Consider the following 24,704-nt stretch of genomic DNA (forward strand, 5'->3'; position numbering starts at 1 on the left):
TAATTTCAGCGCTACAGGCGCTTGTCGGTTGTATTAATTATTATAGCATGTAGCTGGTTAATAATTCTCAGTACGGGACCTGAAAACCAAGTTTTATTTTGTAGGAAACATCCAACTCCTCCACACCCATGGAATGCCATACACAATACACATGAAGTAAATAGAGACACGTGTCAACATATGAATAAAAACGGACATAGGCCCTCAACAAGTCTTCTATTTATACACACCCACACAAACACGCTCTCTACGATTTGTCTCTCCGAAAACAAGAACAAGTTTGGAAAGAAAAAGAAAATGCCTAATCTAGAATCTTACCCACCTGTATTTCGCCGGAAACACAACGATTTTGATCCGGATGAATCTGTACAAGATTTCCAAGAATGTTATCATTCAGATCCTGTGCCAAGCCTCGATCTTGGGAGCCTAAACCTGGAGAAGCTTGGAGATGCATGCAGAAATTGGGGACTCTTTCGCTTGGTCAGCCATGGGATTCCTGAAACTCTAATGAGCCAACTTCGGAGCCAAGCCAAGAATCTGTTTTCTTTTTCATTTGAAACCAAGCAGAGGCTGTTCACTAATAAACCTGCTGCTGTCTCTATTTACTTCTGGGGTACGCCGGCTCTTACTCCATCCGGGGCTGCCCTAGCTAGAGCTCCCCAAAGTATCAACTGGGTTGAGGGATTCAATGTTCCTCTCACTCAACTCTCTGATCGTAATCAGTACTTTCAAGGTCAACAAGACCCATTGTTTGATTCTTTCAGGTACAGTTTTCACTTCATTAATTTCTTCTTGTCCTTTTTGGTGTCATCATTTGCTTCTTGTGGGTATTTTACATTTATTTATTTAGATTGTTTTTTCTTATTTGCCTTATTCTTTGGTCAGCAATTAACCATGATCGTATGGTCAATGATAATCATATCCTGAATGTTTGCGCTAATGCATAGTCCGGTTCAGGGGCGGCTCAGCCCTTTGTCAGACTTAGGGTTTTAATTAGATCTTTTTTAAAATTTAAAATTAAATATATGTATTAACTTTACTATAAAAGTTAATTATTTAAGATCAATTTTTTTTTTTTACATTTTCAAGATGTAAAATTATTTATTTATTTATTTTTTTTACATTTTGCTAACATATCTTTCTCAAATGATAACAAAATGTAATCTGTCTTAAATAAATTTTTGACAATCTAATTTTGAAAAAATTCTTTTTACAAAAGTATTATTGACAATATTTTTAAAACAACTTCCTATGAACAAAGCACACAATTATTTTAAAGAAATAAAAACAACACCCAATGAACATAAAAATATTTTTCATAAAGAAATGAGACAACTAATTAACAAAGTAATTAAGAGAAGAATATAAAGATAAAACCTGAAAATTTGAGATGAAATCATAAATTAATTTTAATTGTTTTAAGTTTTAAGCATTAACCAATGACCATGAAAAAGAAGAAAAAGTAAACAACTGATTTTTTTTTAATAAAAAATTAATTGGTTGATGAGATAATACAATTAATTCACTTGGATAATATAAAGAATTATTAATCACTCAATTAATGACACATCATTTGGGATAAAAAATTTGGGATGTATAGTATTACTCATACTAAAAACAACAACCGATATAAACAAGCATACAGTTATTGTAGAAATTAAAAACAATACCTGATGAATACAATAATATTTTCACATAGAAATACGATAGCCAAATAGTAAAACTAATTAGGAATAGAGTAGAAAGTTAGAACTTTAATTTTTGATATGAAATCAAAAATTAAATTTGATGATTTGAGACTTTAAGCAATAAGCCGCTAATTCTTTCTCTAAAAATGATTTATTCTGTCATTGTTTTAAGAGAAAATATTGTTAACAGATAAGTTCACAAATGAATTTTTATTTTTTTAAGAAAAGAGGTTTAAAATGAATAAGTAATGTTTTAATTGAAATTTATTAATTTAACGTTACACAGAGATTTTATAGGGATTAAGACTACTAATTCTAAGACTTTGCAGGGATTTTGATAATTTATGTTGGAGAAGATAATTACAAAGCAATAATAAAATAAAAATGAATAAATACATAATCATGATTGAGTTAGTTACAAGTTAGAAATTTATATCTTTTTAAATATAAAATAATAGATTTAACATAAATATGGGGCCTTAAACTATGAGGGACCCTAGGCAACCCCTAACTTGCCTAAGGAAAGAGCCGCTTTTGGTTTCGTTTAACTTTAAAAGAACACATCCACCGACCTACTTTAATTTATTAGTATTTTTTGTTTATTTCAAAAAAATGGAACATACCTATATATTTTATTTTTAAATCTAAATGATATTGAGTGTTTGTTTGGAATTACTTTTGGGTCCTTTTGAATTGAGAGATTCAAAAGTAATTTTGAAAATTTTAAAGCTATTTTTATTGTTCAGTGATTTTTTTTTAAAGTTACTATATCCTACAATAGATTTCTAAAAAAGAGGAAGATGAAACTTTTTAAAATCTAATTTTGAGAACCGGTTTTATATTTAATGCAATTTCATATATATTCTTACATGTATTATAAAAATTTAAAATTATCTTTATTCAAGAAGAAAATAAAATTATTAAATTTAAAGAGATTATTATTATCATCAATTATATTTAGATAATAAAATAAAAAAATAAAATTAATAAAAAATATTTATTTTAGTTTTCAATTATATACACAATAAAAAAAATAGTATACATACATCACTATAATGTATAAATCAATTCATTCAATATTATAGTCGTTTCAGTCATTTATATTTTTGTAATAATTTAACAGTAAAATATATTAAACACGTATGATTACTTTTAAAACTCACAATACTTAAAAAAAAAAAAATTTTACTAAACATTTCACTGATTCTCTACCCAACTAATTATTTTTAACAACACACATATAATTATTATTATGTTAATAACTCCAATATTAGCAAACTTATGTTAAGATCCATTTCTTGAAACGAGTAACTCGTTGCTGCACATGTGACATTGACTTTAACCGTATAGCAGCTTAATTGAGAAGAATTTGTGTGTCTATTTTTTCAAATATAGGGGACCTGCCAATGGGTTACTGGAAACGAAATAAATGTCCTTTTCTTCCCATTATTATTATAATAATAATAATAATAATAATAATACATGTGGCAAACACCATCTGCTTTTGATAGGATTGTCTAGAATCTAGATCTTGCTTTTGAATATAAAAAATATTTTGCAGGGTCACCTTCAACAACCCTTTTAGCGGCGGCTAAAAGCTATTGTGACGAAATAATACAGCCAGTGAGTGGATGTGTTTGGTAGCTAGTTGTCACTCATAGGTTGGTCGGACAAAATTTTATATGGAAGATTGTTAATCACGTAGTGCAAGTCCATCGCCTGCTTGCTTAATTATTGCACAAGTAGCCACATGACAGAGCGTTTGCATGCCTTTTCAGCAGTGGAATACAAATCTATATTTTTAGTACAGCTAGTAGATTCTTGGCTGACACTATCATTTAACCAAAAGAAAATCTTGCTTTTACATTTTTCAAAATTATTTTCATTAACTGTTAGTTGAGCGATCCAAATCATGATCATAACAAGAACCTAAATATTTTAGTAATTTAATGTCACGCAGAACTGCCTAATCCTAAATTCTTGTTTTGTTATGTGTGTTAGTATGAACCTCCACAACGAAGAAGGATTTTGCATGAATTTGGATTCAATTCTGATCTTTTTTTGTGCTTTTACTTTTTTTTTTATAATATATATTTTCTCACACGTATACTTATAACACTGAACAATTCAGGTTTATTCATTATGTATATATTGTTATCTAATAGCGCTATTAATTATAGTCTTGCTAAAAACTCAACGTAAAAATTATTAGATTAGCATAATTGAATTCAAATCAGCCGACTCCGCGTGGTGCTTGCCATCTTATGAAATTATCATTTTGAATGATGCAATTCATTAATTAGCTAGTTCTTTTTACTGAACAATAGTTGTGTGTTTGTTTTGTTCTTTTACCTGCAGACTTTCGTTGGAGGAATACGGGAAGCATATGTCTAGAATCGCTAGAACAATATTTGAAGCAATGGTAAGGAACCTTCATTTGGATTCAACACAATCTCATTCTGATCTCTCAGAATCAACTGGGCTTGTACGGGTTTATCGCTACCCAAAATTCTCAAAAGCCGATGAAGCATTGGGCATGGAGGTGCACACAGACAGTTCTGTGCTGTCCATACTCAATGAAGATCAGGTTGGCGGACTTGAAGTTTTCAAAGACGATAAATGGCTCCTTGTTCAACCAATTCCTGGCTCACTCATAGTCAATCTTGGAGACATGATGCAGGTCAATTTATTAAATGCTTATTACCTTCTTTGATTTATCATATGTATGTATATATATATATATAAATGTTCTAATCCAGAATTTTAAAGTGCAGAAAAGTTCAGAAAAATGTATGAACCATGCGATTTAAGTGTTTTTAAGTCTTAAACGTGGGTTTTAAAGTTTTTCCAAACTTTTCCCGCACTTTAAGATCTCGGACCAGAAAACTACTATATATAAATATGTGTGTAGATTATGTATATTTGGCATTTGCATTCAAGAGTTGACGATGATAAAAAGTGTGATAATTAATTAACATGCAAATATATTAATTTAGGCTATAAGCAATGATGAGTATATGAGCGTGAAGCATAGAGTGAAGGTGAACAAGAACGAGGAGAGACACTCCGTTTGCTACTTTGTATTCCCGGGAGAAGGCAGTGTGATTCGAAGCTCCAGGTACAAGCCTTTTACTTACTCTGATTTTCAAGCACGAGTTCAACATGATATAAAGACTCTGGGTTTTAAAGTTGGCCTTCAAAGGTTCAAGATCTCTGAGGATGCTTGAAATTAATTTTCTATTTATATATTATTATTATTATTATTATTGATTAACCGGAATCTTTGAGTATCAAATTGGGAGATTCAAAGTCACCCGGATAAGCATAAGCTCTAAAGATTCGGAGGATATAGGGCAAAGGCATATTAATATCTCAAGAGAGATATCTTATGATTAATACTTTCGATTCAGTTGACTTTAAAAAAAAAGAATGGAAAGTTTATCTAGTTTCCTTAATCATTTTTGTCTTGCAGAGATATCTTATGATTAATAGTTCGGTTCGGTTGACTTAAAAAAAGAAAAAGAAAAAAAAAAGGAATGGAAAGTTTATCTAGTTTCCTTAATCATTTTTGTCTTGCATATAAATAACCTTATTAAATTATCTAGTTTCCTTAATCATTTTTGTCTTGCATATAAATAACCTTATTAAATTATATTGTATCGTTTTTTTTTTTTTGTCACAAATGATAAGCAATGGGTAATAATTAAATATTGAAAAGTTTCAAGTTAATAGGGAAAGATTAGGAGGTCAAAATTATTATTTAAAAATCATAATTATTACATATTATCAATTTTTGTTTTATAATTTTAATTTTTATCCACAATAATTGTGACTTAAAAATCATAACATTTCAATAATAGACACGAGTTAAGATTAATAAAGTGTTTTCAAACCCGAGATTGCCACTTTCTCTTTTATTGAAATTATAATATACCACTTACCCTTCAATATTTTTGTAATATCCCAATTTCCACCATCATTAAAAACTATGGGTAAAAAAACAAAGTATGAATTGCATTTATTATAATATCAAACACAGTTTTTTAGATGGAAAAATTTCACGACAAAATTTGGAATGCTCACAATTACTTAATTGATACAAAAATTTTATACCCAAACATTTGAAATGTTTCATGTTTTTATATTCATGAGATTTGGGAGGGAATTTTTTTACGAAAAGGGGAAAAAAATGCTTTACGAAACAAATTCAAAAATCTTTGCAATGAATAGAAATGCTTTTCATGTTTTGCATTCACGAAATTAGAAAAATAAAGATATAAACGTTTAATATACGTGCAATTTTCATTATTTCACATGTCATGGGAATGAACCAAAACCGAAACAGTGGAAAGTAAATGAAAAACAAAAGAATTCCAGGAAACTATATATATATATATATATGAGAGAGCACAAATTCCCTCATCTAAAATTTGAAATTTTTATTTATTTTCAAAAGAGATAATTTTAGAATATAATTTCTCATTGCTTCAAATCGGAACAAATTTTAAATCAACTAATCATCATGATCAAGAGATAGATAATTAGACAAATGTTCAACCACATTAGCGTGTAAAGTGTTATATACACTGAATGAAAATTAAAAAAATTTAGTAATAATTAAGATAGATACTAATAATTTATTAATGTGTGACCGTTGACTTAATTGAAGACAAATTACCAATCGAGATATAGAAAAATTTCAATTTTCCATTTTCGATCTGCTTTTATGTGTAGAAAATTTTCAATTTTACAACATCACTATTTCCTCAAATGATTGGTTGATTCATGTCCAATACACGCCCTAGGATGGATGCGGCAGCATTCGATCCAACTCTCCACGAAAGCTAAATTTTAAATTAATTTTTGTAACAGAACTTATCCTTCGTAAACTATGCCAGTATAAGTAGAAAAAGAGAAGAAAACAAAAGCAATCTGAGCCATCCGTGCTGCGGGGCCCATAAAGTATTAACGGTCCAGATTCAATAGCGAGAGATTGAGAGTTTAAGCGTTCAGTTCAGAGGTACAAGTTGACTCTACTCCTTACTTGGTGTCAAAGTATGGTTTTTATCATCTAGGCCGATAATATTTTACCTTTTTTCAACTAAGGACAGTTTATCCATTTCTGTTTAATTAGGTCCCTGACTACTAAAAAATCTAAAGAGAGTGAAATACCTTTCGTTATAATTTATTAGTTTTACGGAAACTTATTTCCAGTGGCCACAAATGTTGCGGCCCACAATTCAATTTTGGCAATTTAGGGCCGGTCATTGGATCGAATTCTAATCAATCTAATCTAGAATAAATATGATTGTATCGAATTTGAATTGAATTCTAAATATGATTGGATTGAAATTTTATAATTATATAATTATATCATATTTGACTCGGGTTGATTGGATTGCATATATAAAATAAAATTTAAAAAAAATTATGAAGATATAATTAGTAAAACAATAAAACAAAGCTAATTGCAATTGCACTATCCTCTATTAAATAAACCTCTCAAACTTTATAAATTCGCCTAACTGCACCTGTGAGTGTTGGCAACATCCAACACAACGGCCCTACGTGAAAACCTACTATTAAGCTACACCATCTCAGATGACAATAGTCACAAGCAAGCCTATCATTACGTCTAAGTCATCAATACCCCCTGTTGCACGCGAGCTTAGTCTGAAGACGCTACGTCTTCACCACATGCATAGTGGTGAACCCACAAAGTTTGAAATGTTTCTTTTCATAGTTCAATATTTGTTAGTTCGTTATTGTGGTTAATTTTGTTACAATCGTTATTGTAGTCATAAGAGCTTTTTTCTTTTTTGTTTATCACATATAGAATATAAATTATAGAAGCTAATGATTTTGTTTAGTTGTTTGGAACAATTGTTATATGTTAATTGCATCTTCTATAGTGTTATGATACTTGTGCAGGTTATTATAAAGAAGAAAACTCATCAAAATTTGAATTCAATCTAAACAAATTTAAAATTTAAATTGACTTTAACTTTTTTTCAGCCCAAATTTAAAGTTTTAATTGACTTCAAACTTTTTTTTTTCAATCTAAAAGTAAATTAGATTGATCTCAATATGATTTTACCCATCCTTAACTAAAGGACCAAATACCCTTTATTATAATTTTACGTAAACTACTTTCCGGTGGCCACAAATTGTGTGGCCCGCAAATCGAATTTGGTAATCAAGAAGGACATAGGACCTATTTGTCATAATTAAATGAAATGTGGAAAATGTGAGAAACGAAAAACAATGGGTACCTTATTGATAATTTCCCACCAAAGTATCTGAAGAGAGTATATGTTACCTGCTTATATTCTCCCAAATTTGTCAGAATTTTTCGTTTCTTCCTCTCGTGTTTCCTGGCGTTCCGAAAAAATTGCCATCTCTAAACGTAACACACTACTCAAATTTTTGTTCTTTAATGGCGTTCGAGCAAGACTTTGTTAGGAAACGAAAGCGCAAAAAGCGTTGCGGTCAAAGGAAACTTCCTGTTGGTGAAAGAGTGGAGGTAAAGCTAAACGCCCCCCATCAATCATCAATGCAATGTCGTTTTGTATATTTGATGTGGGTTTATTTTAGTGTCTGTGTTTGAGTTTTGTGATTTCGAAAATTGTTGTCGGTTTGATTTTGTCTACGTTGTGTTGTTACTCTGTTTTGCATGGATTGATTTTTAATTTTTTTTTAACAGCCTTTTGGTTCTTTCTATTGTTTCTCTTGTTTTGTTTTGATTTAACCTAATTTATTATTACTTTCTTTCGGTGGCTGCTATAAATTATACTTGCCTTTCATGCATGGCTTAATAAAAAAAGTTTGAAAATTTAACACACATGTTTCTTAAATAAATTTCTGTTCTAGCTTAGTCGTGTTACAGTTTATGGTGTTTATTTTGCCACGTGAAAATTTAAGTCTGTGTTTTTCTAATCCCATTCATTGAATAGACATTTGCACTTGATTTCCTAATATGTTTAATTGGGATTTTGTAGGTGAGGAGTGATGAAGATGGGTTTTTGGGCTCATGGCACGCAGGAACAGTCATTGCAAGTAGCAGTGACTGCCGTACTGTTAAATATGATCATCTCCTTACTGATGCTGGAGATGATAATCTTGTCGATATTGTGTGTGTTTCGTCAATTATAAACAGCAGTACTTTTGCCGATGTAACTCAGAGTCATAGTCGTGGACACATACGGCCATTGCCACCTCCAGTCAAGTTTGGCAAATGCAGCCTTCCTTTTGGACTCTGTGTGGATGTGTACTACAATGAGGCTTGGTGGGAAGGTGTGATTTTTGATCTTGAAGATGGTTCTGCAGAGAGGAGGATTTTCTTCCCAGATTTGGGAGATGAAATGACAGTTGGAATTGACTCATTAAGGATCACTCAGGATTGGGATGAATTCAAAGAGACTTGGCATCATCGGGGTACCTGGTTGTTTCTGGAGTTGATTGAGGAACATGAACGGAACTCATACCTTGCTGTGTCTGTGAAGCAAATTTGGTATGATTTGAGGGAGAAGAAGGGCTATAAGAAGCTTAAGGACTGGACTTCTTCTGTGAGAGCATTGTGGAATGAGTTGATTTGGGAGGTGATTTATGATAATATTAAAATTGTCGTAGATAGTTTTCTGGTGGCGGCGGGCATTCCACAGTCCTCTGAACAAGAAGTCCAGCCAATATTGGAGTTCTACAGATCTGCAACTAATGTTACAGAAGATCCTCCAATAGAATCGGCTGATTCTCTTGCTGTTGTTCCTGTTGAGAACCTGGGGAATTCCAATGAAATGAATCCGAACTATACTAGCTTGCAATCTGTTCAAGAGAAGTTTGACCAAGATAAACTAGTATCCATTTCAGAGGATGATGGGCCAAATAAGAATCTTTTGACTGAATCAGATAGAACTTGTAATGATAAATCTGTATCCCAGGTTTTCCCGGTGCTAACTTCTATTCGAGGGGGAAACTCTGGTGTCATTTGTGTAATCAGTCACAATGGTGAACAATCTTCTATTAGCAAGACCGTAAGTATCATTGGGGAGTATAGAAGTTCAAAACACAGGAAAAAAGGTTGGAAGTGGCTACCTTCCAGTCCAGACATAGTTCCTGGAGCTGAGTTTTGTCCAGATGCTATTACCAAATATGCAAAAATTGGTAAGAATAATTATACCGAAAGTTTAATATTGAGTGTTAAGAAGCATTTGAAACATCAAAACTGGAAACTTGAATGTACAAGGGATGAAAAAGGAACCCTTAGACAGCGTTACATATCACCTGATGGGAAGTGTTACCATTCTCTTCGCCAGGTCTGTTTGGATTTAACAGAAACCACAGTAAAGATCCCAACTCCTGATGATTTGGATGCTTCTTGTCCTGAGCAGCCAGAGGATGACCAGGATATTGATTATCGCCCACCAGCTATGAATTCTCCTAGCACTGAATTGCTTGTTATCAAACCTGAATATAACCCTCAAGCTGTGGTGGACTGGTACATGGTGGGAGTAGATGAGAGTAGAAAGTTCGACCTTAAAAAATCAGATATGGTACTAAAAGCAAGGCAGCATCTATCTGCTATCGGGTGGGTATTTAAATACAAGATTGGACCAAATGCAAAGCGTAATTTGTACCACTTTTCACCAGAAGGGAAGAGTTATTTTTCACTTCGGTCAGCCTGCAGAGCATGTTTAAATGGAGTAAAAGGTTCTGAAAGTAGTGCTTCTACTTGTAAAACTATGGAGAACCTTATTTCGAGTGACAATGCTGAAGATCACTTCGCTAGTGCGAAACAATCTTATGCTGTAAATGCAATTGGATTCAACAAAAGTGTAATACCATCATATGCTGTGTCCAAAAATTTATCCCCAGGATCTTGTATGCCAAAGAAAATCAAACTGAAGATGAAGAGGAAAAATAATTCCTCTTGCTTGGTTCAGATGCAGGCCAATTCACATGGTACAGGCCTCCCGATCAAGTTAGGAGATGGCATGGAAGATACTCACCATATGTATGTTCTTCGATCAAGAAAAAAAGCGAAGCAGTTGGATATTCCTAGTTTCCCAAACCACAATCCTCGAACTGTGTTATCTTGGTTGATAGATAACAATATCATTTTGCCTAGGGCTAAAGTAACTTACTGCAGTAGAAAGAAACGACGTCCAAAGGCAGAAGGGCGGATAACTCGTGATGGAATCAAGTGTAAATGTTGTGGCAAGGTATATACTCTTAGTGGCTTTGAAGATCATGCAGGCAGTACTTACTGCAACCCAGCTAGCCATATTTTTTTGCAAGATGGAAGATCTCTGTTGGATTGCCAGCTGCAAGTATTGAAAAATGGTAATATAAGAAATTTCACTGGAGAACCGCATAATAGGTTGAAGGGCAACCTTCTTCAAGGCGAGAATGACTACAAATGTTCAGTTTGTCACTTTGGCGGTGAACTTCTGTTATGTGATCGATGCCCATCCTCATTCCATCGAAATTGTGTTGGTTTAGAGGTAGCTGAGTTTTTTAATTCTCAGTTCCAGTCTATCAAATTTTCTTTTTCTTCTTATTCTTATTCATCCTCTTCATAACTATTTCTTACGGTTATGTGATTGAAATATTTCGGGTCTTGGTGTTTGACTAATTCTCTTTTGTGCTTCAACAGGACGTTCCAGATGGAGACTGGTTTTGCCCATCCTGTTGCTGCAGTATTTGTGGAAATAGCAATTCTAGAGAAGAGGTCGGAGATGTTGTGGATGGAAGTGTTCTCATTTGTCACCAGTGCGAGCTTAAATGTATGTCTACTTTTTATTTATTTATTTTTTTCTATGGTACACCAAAATGCACATATGAGGTTCTTCTAACACAGTCCTCATCTCTATGATATAGATCACAGAAAGTGCCTACAGAATGGAGCAACAGATAAGTTAAAAACTCATGCTAAAGAAAAATGGTTTTGCAGCAAGAAGTGTGAAGAGGTATTTCAATCTTGTCTTTGCTTCTGGTTGTTTTTTTTTCCAGAAGAATTAAAATTTCTTTTACGTCGATTATAATTTATAAACAGGTGTTCCTTTTTCGCTACCTACAGTTTATAGTTGCATGTTCTTTTATCCTCTTCTTTTTCTTCGTTCTTTCCCAGAATTACTGTGGTTAATCTTTAAATGAAATTAGATGATCTTAAATGAACTTTGTGTAATTTCCTTTTTAAAATATCTGCATTATTTTATGAGGAAATAATTCTTTCTCCTCTTTTTTGATTCTGTTTTTGCTGGCATGTGAAGCTTTATGTGGTCAGATCTTAAGAATGAAGCTACTAATTTGATGTGGAAAATGGGTGTAGCTTTCTTTTACTTCACAGGAAAGATTTTCTCAATGGACTAAAGTTATGTGTATGAGATGTCTATAGATTAACTTTCCACTCTGTTTCAAAGTGAATATTTTATCATCCAACTTGGGGTTTGACCAAATAAATGTTATGAGACCTATAATAAATTTCAAACATTTGTTGAGAGCTTCTGTTGATGGTCAGTTTAATTGTATGCAGTTGGGGATTAACAACCAGTATTACATATGGGACTTCAAAATTTAGGACTTAACTTCAAAATTTAGGAATTAAATATCAAATGTTAAAAGTTTTTTCATTGCACCAGTATCTGATGCTAACTCTGTAAAATGCATATGAACGTAATTAAATGCATTTGATTATTTTGTCCCATAAGATTTTATATTCTGAAATTGTTGCTTCTATTGTGTCCTCTTTTGTAGATATTTTTGGGCCTCCAGAGGCTTCTAGGAAAACCAATTCCAATAGGTGTTCCCAATCTAACTTGGACACTGGTAAAGTTTTCGCAACATGATACTTGTAAGCTTGACGCTACTGATATTCAGACATTGAGTAAGCTGAATATTGCTCATCGTGTGATGCACGAGTGTTTCGAGCCAGTTCATGAACCTTACTCAAGTGGAGATCTTGCTGAAGATGTTTTATTTAGTAGATGGTGAGTGATTCTTATTTACACTATCTTAACATTCCATTTATAAGGGTTGAACATTGTTAGTTTTGTCGATGTATATTGAAGTACTCTAAAATATTTTTCGCTCTAACTGCCCTTTTGGCACCTAGTGTTTGATGATCCTAAAATCACCAAAACTAACCTTAAGAGAGTTTTATCTATCTTATACCGTATTTTGTTTCTAAGAGTTAATGCGTAAAAAGAAAATGGAAATTTTCATTAACTCAAGAGAACTGGTGCTTTCAATGATTTCAAATGCTGAATAAGGAATGTCATGGTTTTTTGGTGAACAAGTTTAGTTATAAGCAATTTTGGGCATCCTTTGGCTTTACGTCTTGATTGGGTTTAAATTGTAGGTTGTAATTGAACTTATCATATGTGGTTCACTAAATAATAGTTATTAGTGATTCAAACATAAATTATGAGCATTCAGGTCCTTGGCCTGTTAATTGTTTAATTGTAGATATCAGGATTTAACAGGTTCAAGCTCAATCCTTATCCAAATACTTTCAGGTCACTGCTTAACCGTTTGAACTTCCAAGGGTTCTACACAGTTCTTTTGGAGAGAAACGAGGAGTTGGTAACTGTTGCAACTGTCAGGTAGACTTCTTAGAATCTGGAAACCGTACAGGGGATTACATAAAATTATTTGTTTATTTATTTTTTTTGGCAATTGGGCTACGTCAAATAATGGTAATCTAAATAATCTAAAACATCATTTGCCTGTTGAAGGATCTTTGGAGAAAAAGCAGCAGAAATACCCCTTGTTGGTACAAGGTTCCAGTATCGTCGGCTAGGAATGTGTCGCATTTTGATGAATGAGCTTGAAAAGGTAAATCTTTTCTGTTGCATGTGTGTGCCAGAAACTTTTTTGTTGTTTTTTTAAGCATGCTTTATTTGTTGATGTACACAGCATTAGATATGTTTGCTTTTGCCTTCAAACTGAGCGTAATAAACCATTTTGAAGGTCAAGACCCAAATATTTAGCAATGGTGTGGAAGCTGTGTTCATGGGTCTTAAGACTTTTGTGTTCCACTGATATCTTATGTTCAAGTAATTTTATCATGATTCATATTAATGCGAATCAAGTGTGGTCAAATTACTATTCATGATAGATACCCAACATGAACATGCGACGAGCAAAAGAGCTATTGAAATTCAATAATTGTCTCATAGTGAATGGAATTCATGCATTAGTATTGTCATTGTCTGAGTTGTTTTCTTCTGAAACAGCCCTTGTGGTGTGGGTGGGTATAGTTATGGTTCCTAAGTGAAGCAGGCAAGAATGTTTTTGTTTGTTCCCTTTTAATAGATTGACTCATTCTTGCCATATTCTTGCTGTCTTGTTTGGATTTTTCTTCAGAGGCTCATGGAATTAGGAGTCGAGAAGCTGATTTTGCCCGCCATTCCTACTGTGTTAAAGACATGGACAACTTCTTTTGGCTTTAAAAGGATGACGGCTTCTGAAAGAGTACAACTTGTTGATTATACTTTTCTGAATTTCCCAGATACTACTATGTGCCTGAAACTTTTACAACCTTCAGCAGAATTGAAGATCTCAAGAGGTATGTTTGGTGTCCTGGCAGTACAACATGAAGGGAAGTAATTAAAATATCACCATCCTTCCTTGTACAGATTTTCTTACATGGCAATTTAGAGGATCTCAACCTGGACTTGAAAGTAATGTATGTGAAAATGGTGATAACATTGATCTTGCTGGGTCCAGTACTGTCTCTGAAGTATCCCAAGCAGAGCAAACTGAAGAGAGTGAGACTATTGAACAAAGGCTAGCTGAGTATGTCTCTCTTTCTCTTCATCTAATAAGATAATGGAAAAGCATATCAAGGATTATTTAGTTGTAGTCTTTTAAAGGTTATTACTATGCCACTACTTACCATCATGAGTTGTATTTCTATTTTTCAAAAAACCCTTATTAGAAGCTTCACGGGGAATCAAGCCGCTTATTGGAGCTTGATGCAGGGCTATGGTCTTAAATTTATTTAAGATTCACCAATAATGTATCCAACTGACACAACCAAGTTTTCTTTTTGTATTTTAGTGTAGCTAAAATGCCTTACTACTGGTTTTATGAATCTTTCTTGTTAACCTTTGTATTTTTACACTGAGAGTTTGTTTGTCATTAAGGTGGAGAAAAATCCAGTGTAAATATTATGGAACCAGTTCAAATTGCCAACTCTACACAGGGTCATAGAAATAGACCGAAAAAGCATTGGCGGAAACATGGAATTCTTTCGTAATAGACAAATTTTTATTACATATGTATTCCTCCGCATATTTCTTTGAGTTTTGCCCCAAGATCAAGATGGAATTCCATTATCGTGTCAAAGTTTTTTTATATTTGGACTTGCATCTATTTGATAAGATAGAATTAACTTTCTCCTGTTTATTGGAGCGTGCTTTATACTGCATTTCTTGTTCAAAATTAGCAAACTTTTCTTTCTTCCTGCTCAGAATTTCTGTATATGGAGATGGATAACTTTATTGATCATCATGGTTTTTGCCAGTGTTGCGATGAAGAATTACGTTACTGGTAACGAAAGCTCGGTTCATCCGATTGTCATGGTAATGAAAATGTGTGTTTTGTCTTTTTCAATTTTCCGCCAAATCCCTTGACAAACAAGATTTGATATGTTTCTTCACCATAGGTGAAATGGCCAACCTGTCCTAGAAGCAAGCCTCAACAAACTAAAATCACTCCAGAGTGCTCAGTTGTGGATGCTGATTTTAACAAGATATGCATGAGTAGAGGGAGCGATGTTGCCAATTGCTACAAGCGGAGAAAAATCTCAGCCAGTGGGAACCGAGTCTTTGTTCCTCTTTCCAGACTAAATAAGCGGCCACTGTGATAAGGAAGATAAGGTACCAAAGATGATATGAACCTAGAAGATCAATCAAAAGTAGTTGTTTAGACCCAATAATAGGACATAAAATTTTTGCCTGATAAAGACATTCAGTTTTTCTCCTGCAGAATTTCCATGCAACCGAAGAGTTTCTCAAAGTCGGGTCACACTCTTTATGTATAGTTTATTTGTTCAGCATATTCATTTAGGCCATTTTGAGTTTCATTTTGTTGCACAGATAACCAGAAATGGAGTGTAGAGTGGCCACGGGTTTGGGATCATAGTAAAAGTTACCATTTTTTATGATGATATTGAGTCCTCCCTTGAGGACGTTTGTCTTTTGATAAAATTCAGGCCAATAATTCTTTTAACTCTTTGTTCCAAGAGTTGCATGTTCAATTAATAGCATTACAACGGAATGTCACATGTTATGATGTGCAGTACTGTCACACAACGTTATCTGATTTATCCTTCTTCTTTTTTCTTTAAGGGAAGATATCTAATTTATCATCTACCATTTATTCTAGTTTTATAAAATTCTAGACCAAAGCAGAGCAAGAAGAAAACAGACCATTCAAATTCAATGCAGACAATTGAGCGGGTAGCAGTTGTATCAGATAGGCTGATTGGATAAAATGCCCACAGATTAACGCTTCGTTGGCTCCCCATATCACTTGTTCCTCACTGAGGACCCATTTTACCTCTTCCTTTATAAACGCGGGACTTAGGGTTTATTATGCAACATGGATATTGGATAATCCCTCCATACTTAAAACTTTTGTTACAATAATTTCTCGGATATCTTGACAATGCAGTGTTGTTTGTTCGGTAATGTCTCAGGCAATGCTCTGATATCGGAATGGGTCTCAATTGTAACTAATGCTCTTAATAATACTTAAATAAGAACTAAATTGGATTTCAAGCTCTAGAAAGTTGTGAGCTAAATAAGGATCAGGAGAGAATCCTGATCTGATATCCTCTTGAGTAAAAATATATGTGATGATTGATAGTTAATAAATAAAGAAGATAAAGAAGTTAAATTCTATTCATACACTACCACTTAAAAACACGTGGTATAAGATCTTTAAAAATTCATGAGAGTTCAGATAAGAAGAGAATCTTTTTCCACTAAATAATTGTGTGGTGATTGAAGGAAGATTTATTTTGAAACACAAGAAATATTGGGTTATGTAAAATGTACCCACAAGATAAAGTTAATCAGTGATCACATGATGTGGTTAGATTTCATTTATTTTGTGCTTGCTTGCATAAACTAAGCGGTTGAATTTTTTGAACTTTTTGTCATAAAGTTGGAAATCGCATGTACAATCATATGATTCATATCCCCATCACTTGTCATATACAGTTTCTTAAATTTCGCAGTTTTGCTTTTTGGGTCAAGTGATTAATTGAGAAGAAATACTGTACTCTTTTCTTTTCTTGTTTTTTAAACTCGATTAATGCATAATAATGTTCCAAACTTGACGAATGAAGGAAAGCAAAGAACATATGCTTTCAAAAAAATTTGAGTCTTTGATAGGCAAGCCAAAAACTGCTTGCGAGCAGTAAGCAAGTATTCTTCTCTTTTAGATTAACAATATAAGCGAGACAGGAATCCCACTTTGAGGCGCCTACCAAAGCTCCCAACAGGGCCACGTTTCAGCTTCCAACTTGCAGTTTTGTGAACTTATGATTCAATGGCCCTCCCTCCCCTATCTTGGTCCCATGACATGAAACCAACTGCCCTCTCTCTTTAATCCCCTGCTTTCTTTGCTTTTGGACATTAAGCATTCATTTGGAGTCAAAAACTGGGATCTATACTAGTTGTTCTCGCCATTACAATTAGGCAACTGTCTGAGCCTCACAATGTCCTAATCCACTTCACTAACTTCACATGCACAGGAGAACCTGCCACCACCGCCACACCCCCCCCCCCCCCACCAAAAAAAAATCCATTTCCAGTTTTATTATATATACTGCACGTAAAGTCATAAACTGATGCAACTTCCCTCTCATTCACTCTTTCTTCTTCTGCATTTTCACAGCTTCTGCTTTTAGCTTCTTAATTTCTATCTGCAATGGCGGTGCTTTTTTTAAAACTTCTCGGTTCATTTTTAACAATCCTGTGTCTAGTTTTAGTGAAGCCCCATACGGTTTCATCAGCTGTGATAATGGGCTTGAGGAACCATCACAACAATCATAATCATCATAGAAGGCCAATGTTGCAAGCAAACCAAAGCACTTGTGCATTGTTTGTAGGCACTTGGGTTCGTGATGACACATATCCCATGTACCAATCACCTGAATGTCCCATTATTGATTCTGAATTCAACTGCCAAATGAACGGTCGCCCTGATTCTGATTATCTCAAATACAGATGGCAGCCTCTCAATTGCCAGCTCCCCAGGTAAACCAAACAAAGAGAAAAAGAAAAAAAGATGCTACATGTTCAAGTTTTTGCTTCTATAAGCTTAAGTGTTGTGGTGCTTTGGATTGTGTGCTTAATTAGGTTCAATGGGCTGGAGTTTTTGGTGAAGATGAAAGGGAAGACTGTGATGTTTGTCGGTGACTCCTTGGGGTTAAATCAATGGGAGTCGTTGATTTGCATGATTCATGCTGTAGCACCAAGAACTAGGACACACATGACGAGAGGAGATCCTCTCTCCACTTTCAAGTTCTTGGTAAGTCTACGATTGGTATGTATATGTATATCTATATACATACATACATACATACATATACAAACACCCACACTGCAACTCTGTTTTCTGCCAAATGAACACAAATTAGGCCTTAGCTCAAAAAAATTTCAGATTTGTTCAAGAGAAGGTGAGGGTGAAAGCCATGTGCTAAACAATGCTGCAATGTACACATTCTCCTACAATTTGCAAATCTGTAAACTGAAACTACAATTTTGTGTGGATTCCATGCAAAAGCTTTTTTACTTTTTTTTTGGTTGCTTACTAGTTTGCCCAATGAATGAAAAGAAAATTTGTTTGAAAAGATTTGGCTTCGGCAAATTGATGCCAACTGCAGGTCATTAGTCTCATTTCTTGTAGGCTTCAAAAGGTCAAAAATGCAATCATATGTGTTATTTCCTTTTTAACTTTCTCTTCTTTTCATGGACTTATTATTATGATAAATTGATAATCGATGCAGGATTATGGAATTTCAGTATCATTTTACAGAGCTCCGTATTTAGTGGACATAGATGTAGTACATGGAAAAAGGGTACTAAAATTAGAGGACATTTCTGGGAATGGCAAGTCCTGGCTGAATGCAGATGTGCTCTCTTTTAACACTGGCCATTGGTGGAGCCACGAAGGATCTCTCCAAGGGTATGCGCATGCACATTTTGTCTTTTTCCTAGTAAACTCATTATCATAATAAGTTAATAAATTAAGTTACCACATACTTTGACATACCCTTCAAGAATAAGAACGGCCCCTTTAGAAATATAAAAATTATCATATGTGGATGCATGCATCATAATTGATTTTGTTGATGTGCAGGTGGGATTACATGGAGTCAATGGGAACATATTACCAAGACATGGATAGATTGGTTGCTTTGGAGAAAGGGCTGAGAACATGGGCCAATTGGGTTGACAATAATATTGACAGGAGCAAAACAAGAGTTTTTTTCCAGTCAATATCTCCGACACATTACAAGTAAAGTCGTTTACCCTCTCTTCTCACTCTCAAATAATTGCGTTTGTGGAGGGTGAAAACCTAGGCTAAATTATTGTGTCTTGGCTTGGAAAGCAAGTAGCTCCAAGCACTAAAAATTCGGTCCATTCCTAGCTGTGCTTAGAGACAAATAAGGGCCCCAGCTCTCAGGTTCGTCCAAATTGAATATATAAAAAATATATAGGGGAAGCTACTACTTGCTAAGCTTCTTTATTGCATCTAATGCACTAATATTCAAATCTTAAAAGCAAAAGTCCAACAGATGTAACACAAAACCTAACCTGTATGAATCAAAATATGTATAAAATTGCATGTCATGAATATGGGACAGAAAATTTTTTAAGGGATACAGCTTAATCAGAAGTCACACATCAGTGTTCACTTGCTGTAGCACCAGCTCACGCCTATAGTGAAACAGCCTCTTACCATTTCCAATCACAATTTCTGTCGGTGGCATTTAAAACTTTCTTTTTTAATAAAAAAAATTATATTCATGTTTGTGGTAATAGCTTTAAACATATGCAATATCCAGCAGAGACTAACTTGGGGTCTGTTGAGCCCAACTGCAAAATTGCTGTGGACCACTTCCCCAGTCTCTTATAGAATCGGATTGTATCTGTTCCATATATCCTCTGAGAATTATGGAGCCACATTAATGTACATAGTTGAAAATTTGGTACTAGATTTTTTGGTATGTTTAGGTTTGAAGTACCGTGACTTTTAATCACACTTGTTGTCACCATGGGTAAATAAACTTCAGTTATCAAATAAAAATAAAAATGGTGTTTACTAAATACCGCAGTTGCTTTGCTTTTGAACTTAAACAAAACAAACACTTAGGCTGCCTAGCATTATGACTGATTCAACAATGTTCTTGAATGACATTGGCAGCCCAAGTGAATGGAGTGCTGGATCAACATCAAGCACAGCAAAGAATTGTTACGGAGAGACGGCACCAATGAGCGGAACGACGTATCCGGGGGCATATCCTGACCAAATGAGGGTGGTGGATGCAGTGATCAGAGACATGCACAGCCCTGCATATTTGTTGGATATAACTATGCTTTCAGAGCTAAGGAAAGATGGGCACCCTTCAATTTACAGTGGAGATCTGAACCCGAAGCAAAAGGCAAACCCCGATAGGTCTGCTGATTGTAGCCACTGGTGCCTTCCTGGATTGCCTGATACTTGGAACCAACTGTTATATACTGCTTTGTTCTACTAAAGTTCGAGTATAATGTCTTTTCCCTTATTCTATATAATTCATCACTAATTTAAATTGTATATCTTGTGAGAAAGTGGCAGGATTGCACTTCTCTTTTTAGTATCTGCAATTGTTAATTTCTATTCTCTCTTGTAACGTAAGAACTGCTTCACCTGTTTCTTCTGGTTGTTCTTTCTAGTAATTGCAATACATTTGAATGATAAAGTTATGAAAACAAGGGAGGAAATTTTCATTTCAAGCAGGGACACTTTTTTTGCTTGGGGGTTTTTGTTTTTGGAGGCGGGGGGGGGGGGGGGGGTGTGGAGAAGGATACACACATCGAAAGCATGAACTGGGATAGAAGTACAAGATAATTATGAAGATCACATACATATAAACAACCATTTGCAATGTTTTCTAACTTGTACACATTGCCAAAAATGAAATTACAATACAGCAGAACATATAAAAGATCCATAGATGATATATTTTTCTGTCTTAAGTTCACCCACTCTTGGGGGATTCCACAGACACTAGCTAGTGATTGCAAGCCCTGGAGCAGCAGCTTCCATCATTCGTGGTATGTTATCGATGACCTTTGGTGGTGCCTTAACAGCATTTGAAGCAGCTACCTGCTTTTCATAAGCTGATAGATGAACTCCCAGTGCAGCCCTCCCAGAAGGATCAAGATTATTTGCCCACTCAGCATCCCATTCGACAGCTTTAGCCGTGCTGCATGCTACACTCGCACCTCCTGGGACAGTTAGCCTGGCTGAATTCTGTACAACAAGATAGTTGAAACAGCACATCTGATTAGTTCTTGAAGAGATGAAAGATCATTACATTAAGTTCAAATGAATCACCTGTGGAAAGAACCTCTCGAAAATCATTCTGTAGTAGTAGGCTTCTTTAGTCAAAGGTGTGTTGTGTGGGAAGATGTATTGAGCATTTTGCACCATTTTATCAGTCACCTATAAGTAAAAATCATATGAACCATATTAAACATATCTGTTTGTTACGGCCAATAAAAGCAGAATTGAGAAATGAAAATAGAAAAGTCAGCATAGGAGGGAATATGTACATGTTGTTCAGCATGTGCTTTGAGGCCATCAATCCAACTATAGCCAACACCATCACTGAATTGTTCCTTCTGTCTGTACAGAACATGCTGCAGGAAAAATCAAACAGTAGATGTTAATTTGATGTACAACAATCAATGTGATCTATGGGTACAAAAGGCGGCAGGTGGTTCACCTTTGGCAGATAGGGTCGCTCCTCATCATCGAAGGCCTTCCTAAGGATCCACTTCTCGATACGTCCTTCTTGAGGATTAATCTAAATTCATTTTATAAAGATTAAGAATGATATTCTGCAAGTCTTGACTGACAACTGACATATGAAAGAAGCAAGCACAAAAAGATCTCAAGTTAACAGTACCATCTTCCACTCAGGATCAATGGCCATTGCTACATTAATAAAATCTTTGTCAAGGAAGGGGACTCGTGCTTCTAGACCCCAAGCAGATGTTGATTTGTTAGCTCTCAAGCAATCATACTGGTGGAGAGCCTTTATCTGTACACAAGTATCAGAAACAGAATCAATAATTCAATACTCTTTTACATCTATACATCAAAAGTCCTGTACATATGTATGAACGGTAAGCCATGTAACATCTATTACCTTGTGACATGTTTCGCGGTGGAATTCTTCCTTATTGGGTGCCTTGTGGAAGTACAAATAGCCACCAAAAATCTCATCAGATCCCTCACCAGATATCACCATCTTCACTCCTAGAGATTTAATCTTCCGTGACATAAGAAACATAGGGGTACTTGCCCTGATGGTTGTCACATCATATGTTTCAACATGGTAAATAACTTCTTCAATAGCATCAATTCCATCCTGCCGCATGCCAAAGAAAAACGAATTTTCGTTAACATTTATAGAAAAAGGTGTAAAATACTCGAGTCAGAACACTGTTCTCAACTAAACAGAAAATTGTCTTTAAGTACCTGAACTGTGAAGTGAAACTCATGATGAACAGTACCCAAATAGTCTGCAACTTCCTTTGCATACTTCAAATCAGGGGAACCCTGCCAGAAGATGGAGTAACCAGATTAACAACTAAATTGAAACATCCGAATTCTGAAGTTGTACTATAATCTGTCATCACAATCAAGAATTTATAACAAACCTCAAGCCCAACACAGAAGGAATGAAGTTGCGTTCCCCATTGCCGGGCAGCCTTTGTGCCGGCCAAGTGGCGTGCAGTGATAGATGCAACTAATGATGAATCAAGGCCCCCAGATAGCAAGACTCCAAAGGGCACATCAGTCATAAGCCTTTTGATTACAGCCTGCATGTATCAAACTTGCGACGTAAGTTGTATTAACATAATTTCATTGCTTCCAAGGCATGTTAATTTGAAAAGACATATAAAGATAGTTTATTGTCCAACTGGGTATAGACTTCATCAATCTTACATTTTCAAATGCCTGTCTAAGAACAAGCGGATCATATGGAGTTGATGGAATAGCCTCAGAATACCAAGTAGGATTATACCATCTCTTTAGTCCTCCTGATTTGCTCGAGTACAAGTGACCGGGAGGAAAGGCCTCGAAATGCTCACAGTCATCATTCAAACCTTTGAGTTCGGATGATATCCAAATAGATCCTAAATACATACAGAACACGGTAAGTTATCCCCCATTAAAAAAAAATCAATTCATATGCAAGGAAAATTGAAAAACAGAGAAATAAAAATAGATTTTTTTAGATACCATCTAGACCCCAGCCTATGTACAGAGAGGTGATTCCAATGGCATCACGGGCAACAATGAAGCTATTGTCGCGGGTATCCAAAAGCACAAATGAAAACATCCCATCCAACATGTCCACAAAATTTTCCCCATACTCCTCATACTGAAATCAAAAGAGATCATCAAACAAGTTATATATAATTTGATTTAAATTTTTTTGGGCTACACCAATGGTAACTAGACATCAAACATAATTAAGAGACTCACCAGATGGGCAATAACATCACAATCACTGCCAGTTCGGAACTTATGATTAGTCAAACGATCCCTGAGAGCTTCATGATTGTAAATTTCTCCATTCACCTGGTTTTCAAAACATGGTGTCACCCATCAATCATATTTACAAAAATGATAAAAATCCTAGTCTCAATTAAATTCATTTATTGGCCCATACGGTGACAACAATCTTCTTGTCTTCATTGTAGAGAGGTTGATCACCAGAAGCAGGATCAATGATAGCCAGCCGTTGATGAGCCAAATAAAAGTCTCCATGCTGATACAGTCCACTCCAGTCCGGACCGCGATGCTTCAATCTGCAAGTGTTTTACAAAATTAAGAATTCTATCACATCAACGTCAGCTTCTACAAGTATAATAACATCTTAAGCATCCAATGAATAAACATGACACATACTTGGAGGTCCCCCCCACATAATTCTATATGGGGCGACCCATACATTTACAGAAGAGTACTATGCCAGAATATAACATTTTCTCCAAAGAAGTGACAAATCTTGGGTCCCATATCCATACATCTCTCGGTATGGTCAGAACCAAAAGTTGATTAATCAAGTGATGATGCTTAATCCTCTTTCACATTTAATATACAAGAAATGAAAAAGGAAAAAAAAAAACATTAATTACAGTGTATGAGTAATACACATACACGCCTATATAAACATAATTCAAATGATATTAAATGTAAAAGAGGAGGAGGAAATTGCCTGCGAGAGAGCTCAAGAACTCGGACCCTTTTGGCCTGAGAGTCATCAGAGCAACCGAGAACAGCAAGTATGCCACACATTTTTGGTCAGTTTGATGGCAAAAGTGAAAATTAAACAACAGGGATTCTGGATGATAAGGAAAAAAAGAAAAGTACTTAATTATAAATATTATCCAAAAGAAAAGGAAAGGGCAAAAAAAGAAAGGATCAGAGAGGGTGGCGGAGAATTGGAAGGAAGAAGCAACACGTATAAACAGAGAAGTATAAGCAGTGAATAAAACTGCATGTTCGAGCCACGTATTTATAGCCAAATTGCATGACCATTGTGTGGGGGCCCACCCGTCGCTTTACAAACGGCGTCGTTGCGTCACACGCTTCGCCTTCTTCTACAGGAGTGCGACACGTGGTCACACATGGTTTGCTGTCGAAATATCCAATTCTGCAAGTTGAAGTTTATCCGTTCACTGCTGAGTCAGCAACGACTTTTCCCTCCTCATTTAT

At 34.9% G+C, this 24,704-nt stretch overlaps 4 protein-coding genes across 8 annotated transcripts; 3 read left to right on the forward strand and 1 right to left on the reverse strand.

Moving 5' to 3' along the window:
* The first annotated feature begins 180 nt into the window (after positions 1–180).
* Positions 181–4,929, forward strand: LOC18035541 (gibberellin 2-beta-dioxygenase 8). The gene is made up of 3 exons (XM_024179372.1): positions 181–764; positions 4,047–4,368; positions 4,685–4,929. Exons 1-3 carry the CDS (start codon positions 181–183, stop codon positions 4,913–4,915), a joined length of 1,137 nt encoding a protein of 378 aa, XP_024035140.1. The 3' UTR covers positions 4,916–4,929.
* A 3,119-nt stretch (positions 4,930–8,048) lies between these two features.
* LOC18035094 lies at positions 8,049–16,305 on the forward strand. 5 transcript variants are annotated; one of them, XM_024179431.1, is made up of 12 exons: positions 8,049–8,211; positions 8,687–11,188; positions 11,341–11,470; positions 11,565–11,653; positions 12,441–12,673; positions 13,202–13,288; positions 13,421–13,520; positions 14,052–14,253; positions 14,324–14,483; positions 15,214–15,271; positions 15,355–15,568; positions 16,077–16,305. In XM_024179431.1, exons 1-11 carry the CDS (start codon positions 8,125–8,127, stop codon positions 15,553–15,555), a joined length of 3,849 nt encoding a protein of 1,282 aa, XP_024035199.1. In that variant the 5' UTR covers positions 8,049–8,124; the 3' UTR covers positions 15,556–15,568; positions 16,077–16,305. The 5 variants fall into 5 exon arrangements, 4 of the variants coding, with proteins under 4 accessions (XP_024035199.1, XP_024035201.1, XP_024035200.1 ...); XM_024179433.1 differs by lacking the exon at positions 16,077–16,305 and adding an exon at positions 16,040–16,052; XM_024179432.1 differs by lacking the exon at positions 16,077–16,305 and adding an exon at positions 15,678–15,901.
* A 725-nt stretch (positions 16,306–17,030) lies between these two features.
* On the forward strand, positions 17,031–20,699 carry LOC18033595 (protein PMR5). Its single transcript, XM_006425029.2, has 5 exons — positions 17,031–17,956; positions 18,059–18,230; positions 18,709–18,887; positions 19,062–19,220; positions 20,130–20,699. The coding sequence occupies exons 1-5, from the start codon at positions 17,628–17,630 to the stop codon at positions 20,461–20,463; spliced, it is 1,173 nt and encodes a 390-aa protein (XP_006425092.1). The 5' UTR covers positions 17,031–17,627; the 3' UTR covers positions 20,464–20,699.
* A 103-nt stretch (positions 20,700–20,802) lies between these two features.
* Positions 20,803–24,480, reverse strand: LOC18034523 (asparagine synthetase [glutamine-hydrolyzing] 1). The gene is made up of 13 exons (XM_006425031.2): positions 24,205–24,480; positions 23,656–23,794; positions 23,469–23,564; positions 23,223–23,364; positions 22,926–23,116; positions 22,637–22,798; positions 22,455–22,535; positions 22,123–22,344; positions 21,880–22,014; positions 21,697–21,777; positions 21,524–21,610; positions 21,306–21,413; positions 20,803–21,221 (listed from the first exon to the last, which is right to left on the reverse strand). Exons 1-13 carry the CDS (start codon positions 24,282–24,284, stop codon positions 20,976–20,978), a joined length of 1,770 nt encoding a protein of 589 aa, XP_006425094.1. The 5' UTR covers positions 24,285–24,480; the 3' UTR covers positions 20,803–20,975.
* Positions 24,481–24,704: the final 224 nt, after the last annotated feature.

The sequence above is a fragment of the Citrus clementina genome, unplaced genomic scaffold (genome assembly GCF_000493195.1).
Source record: "Citrus clementina cultivar Clemenules unplaced genomic scaffold, Citrus_clementina_v1.0 scaffold_8, whole genome shotgun sequence".
NCBI lineage: Eukaryota > Viridiplantae > Streptophyta > Magnoliopsida > Sapindales > Rutaceae > Citrus > Citrus x clementina.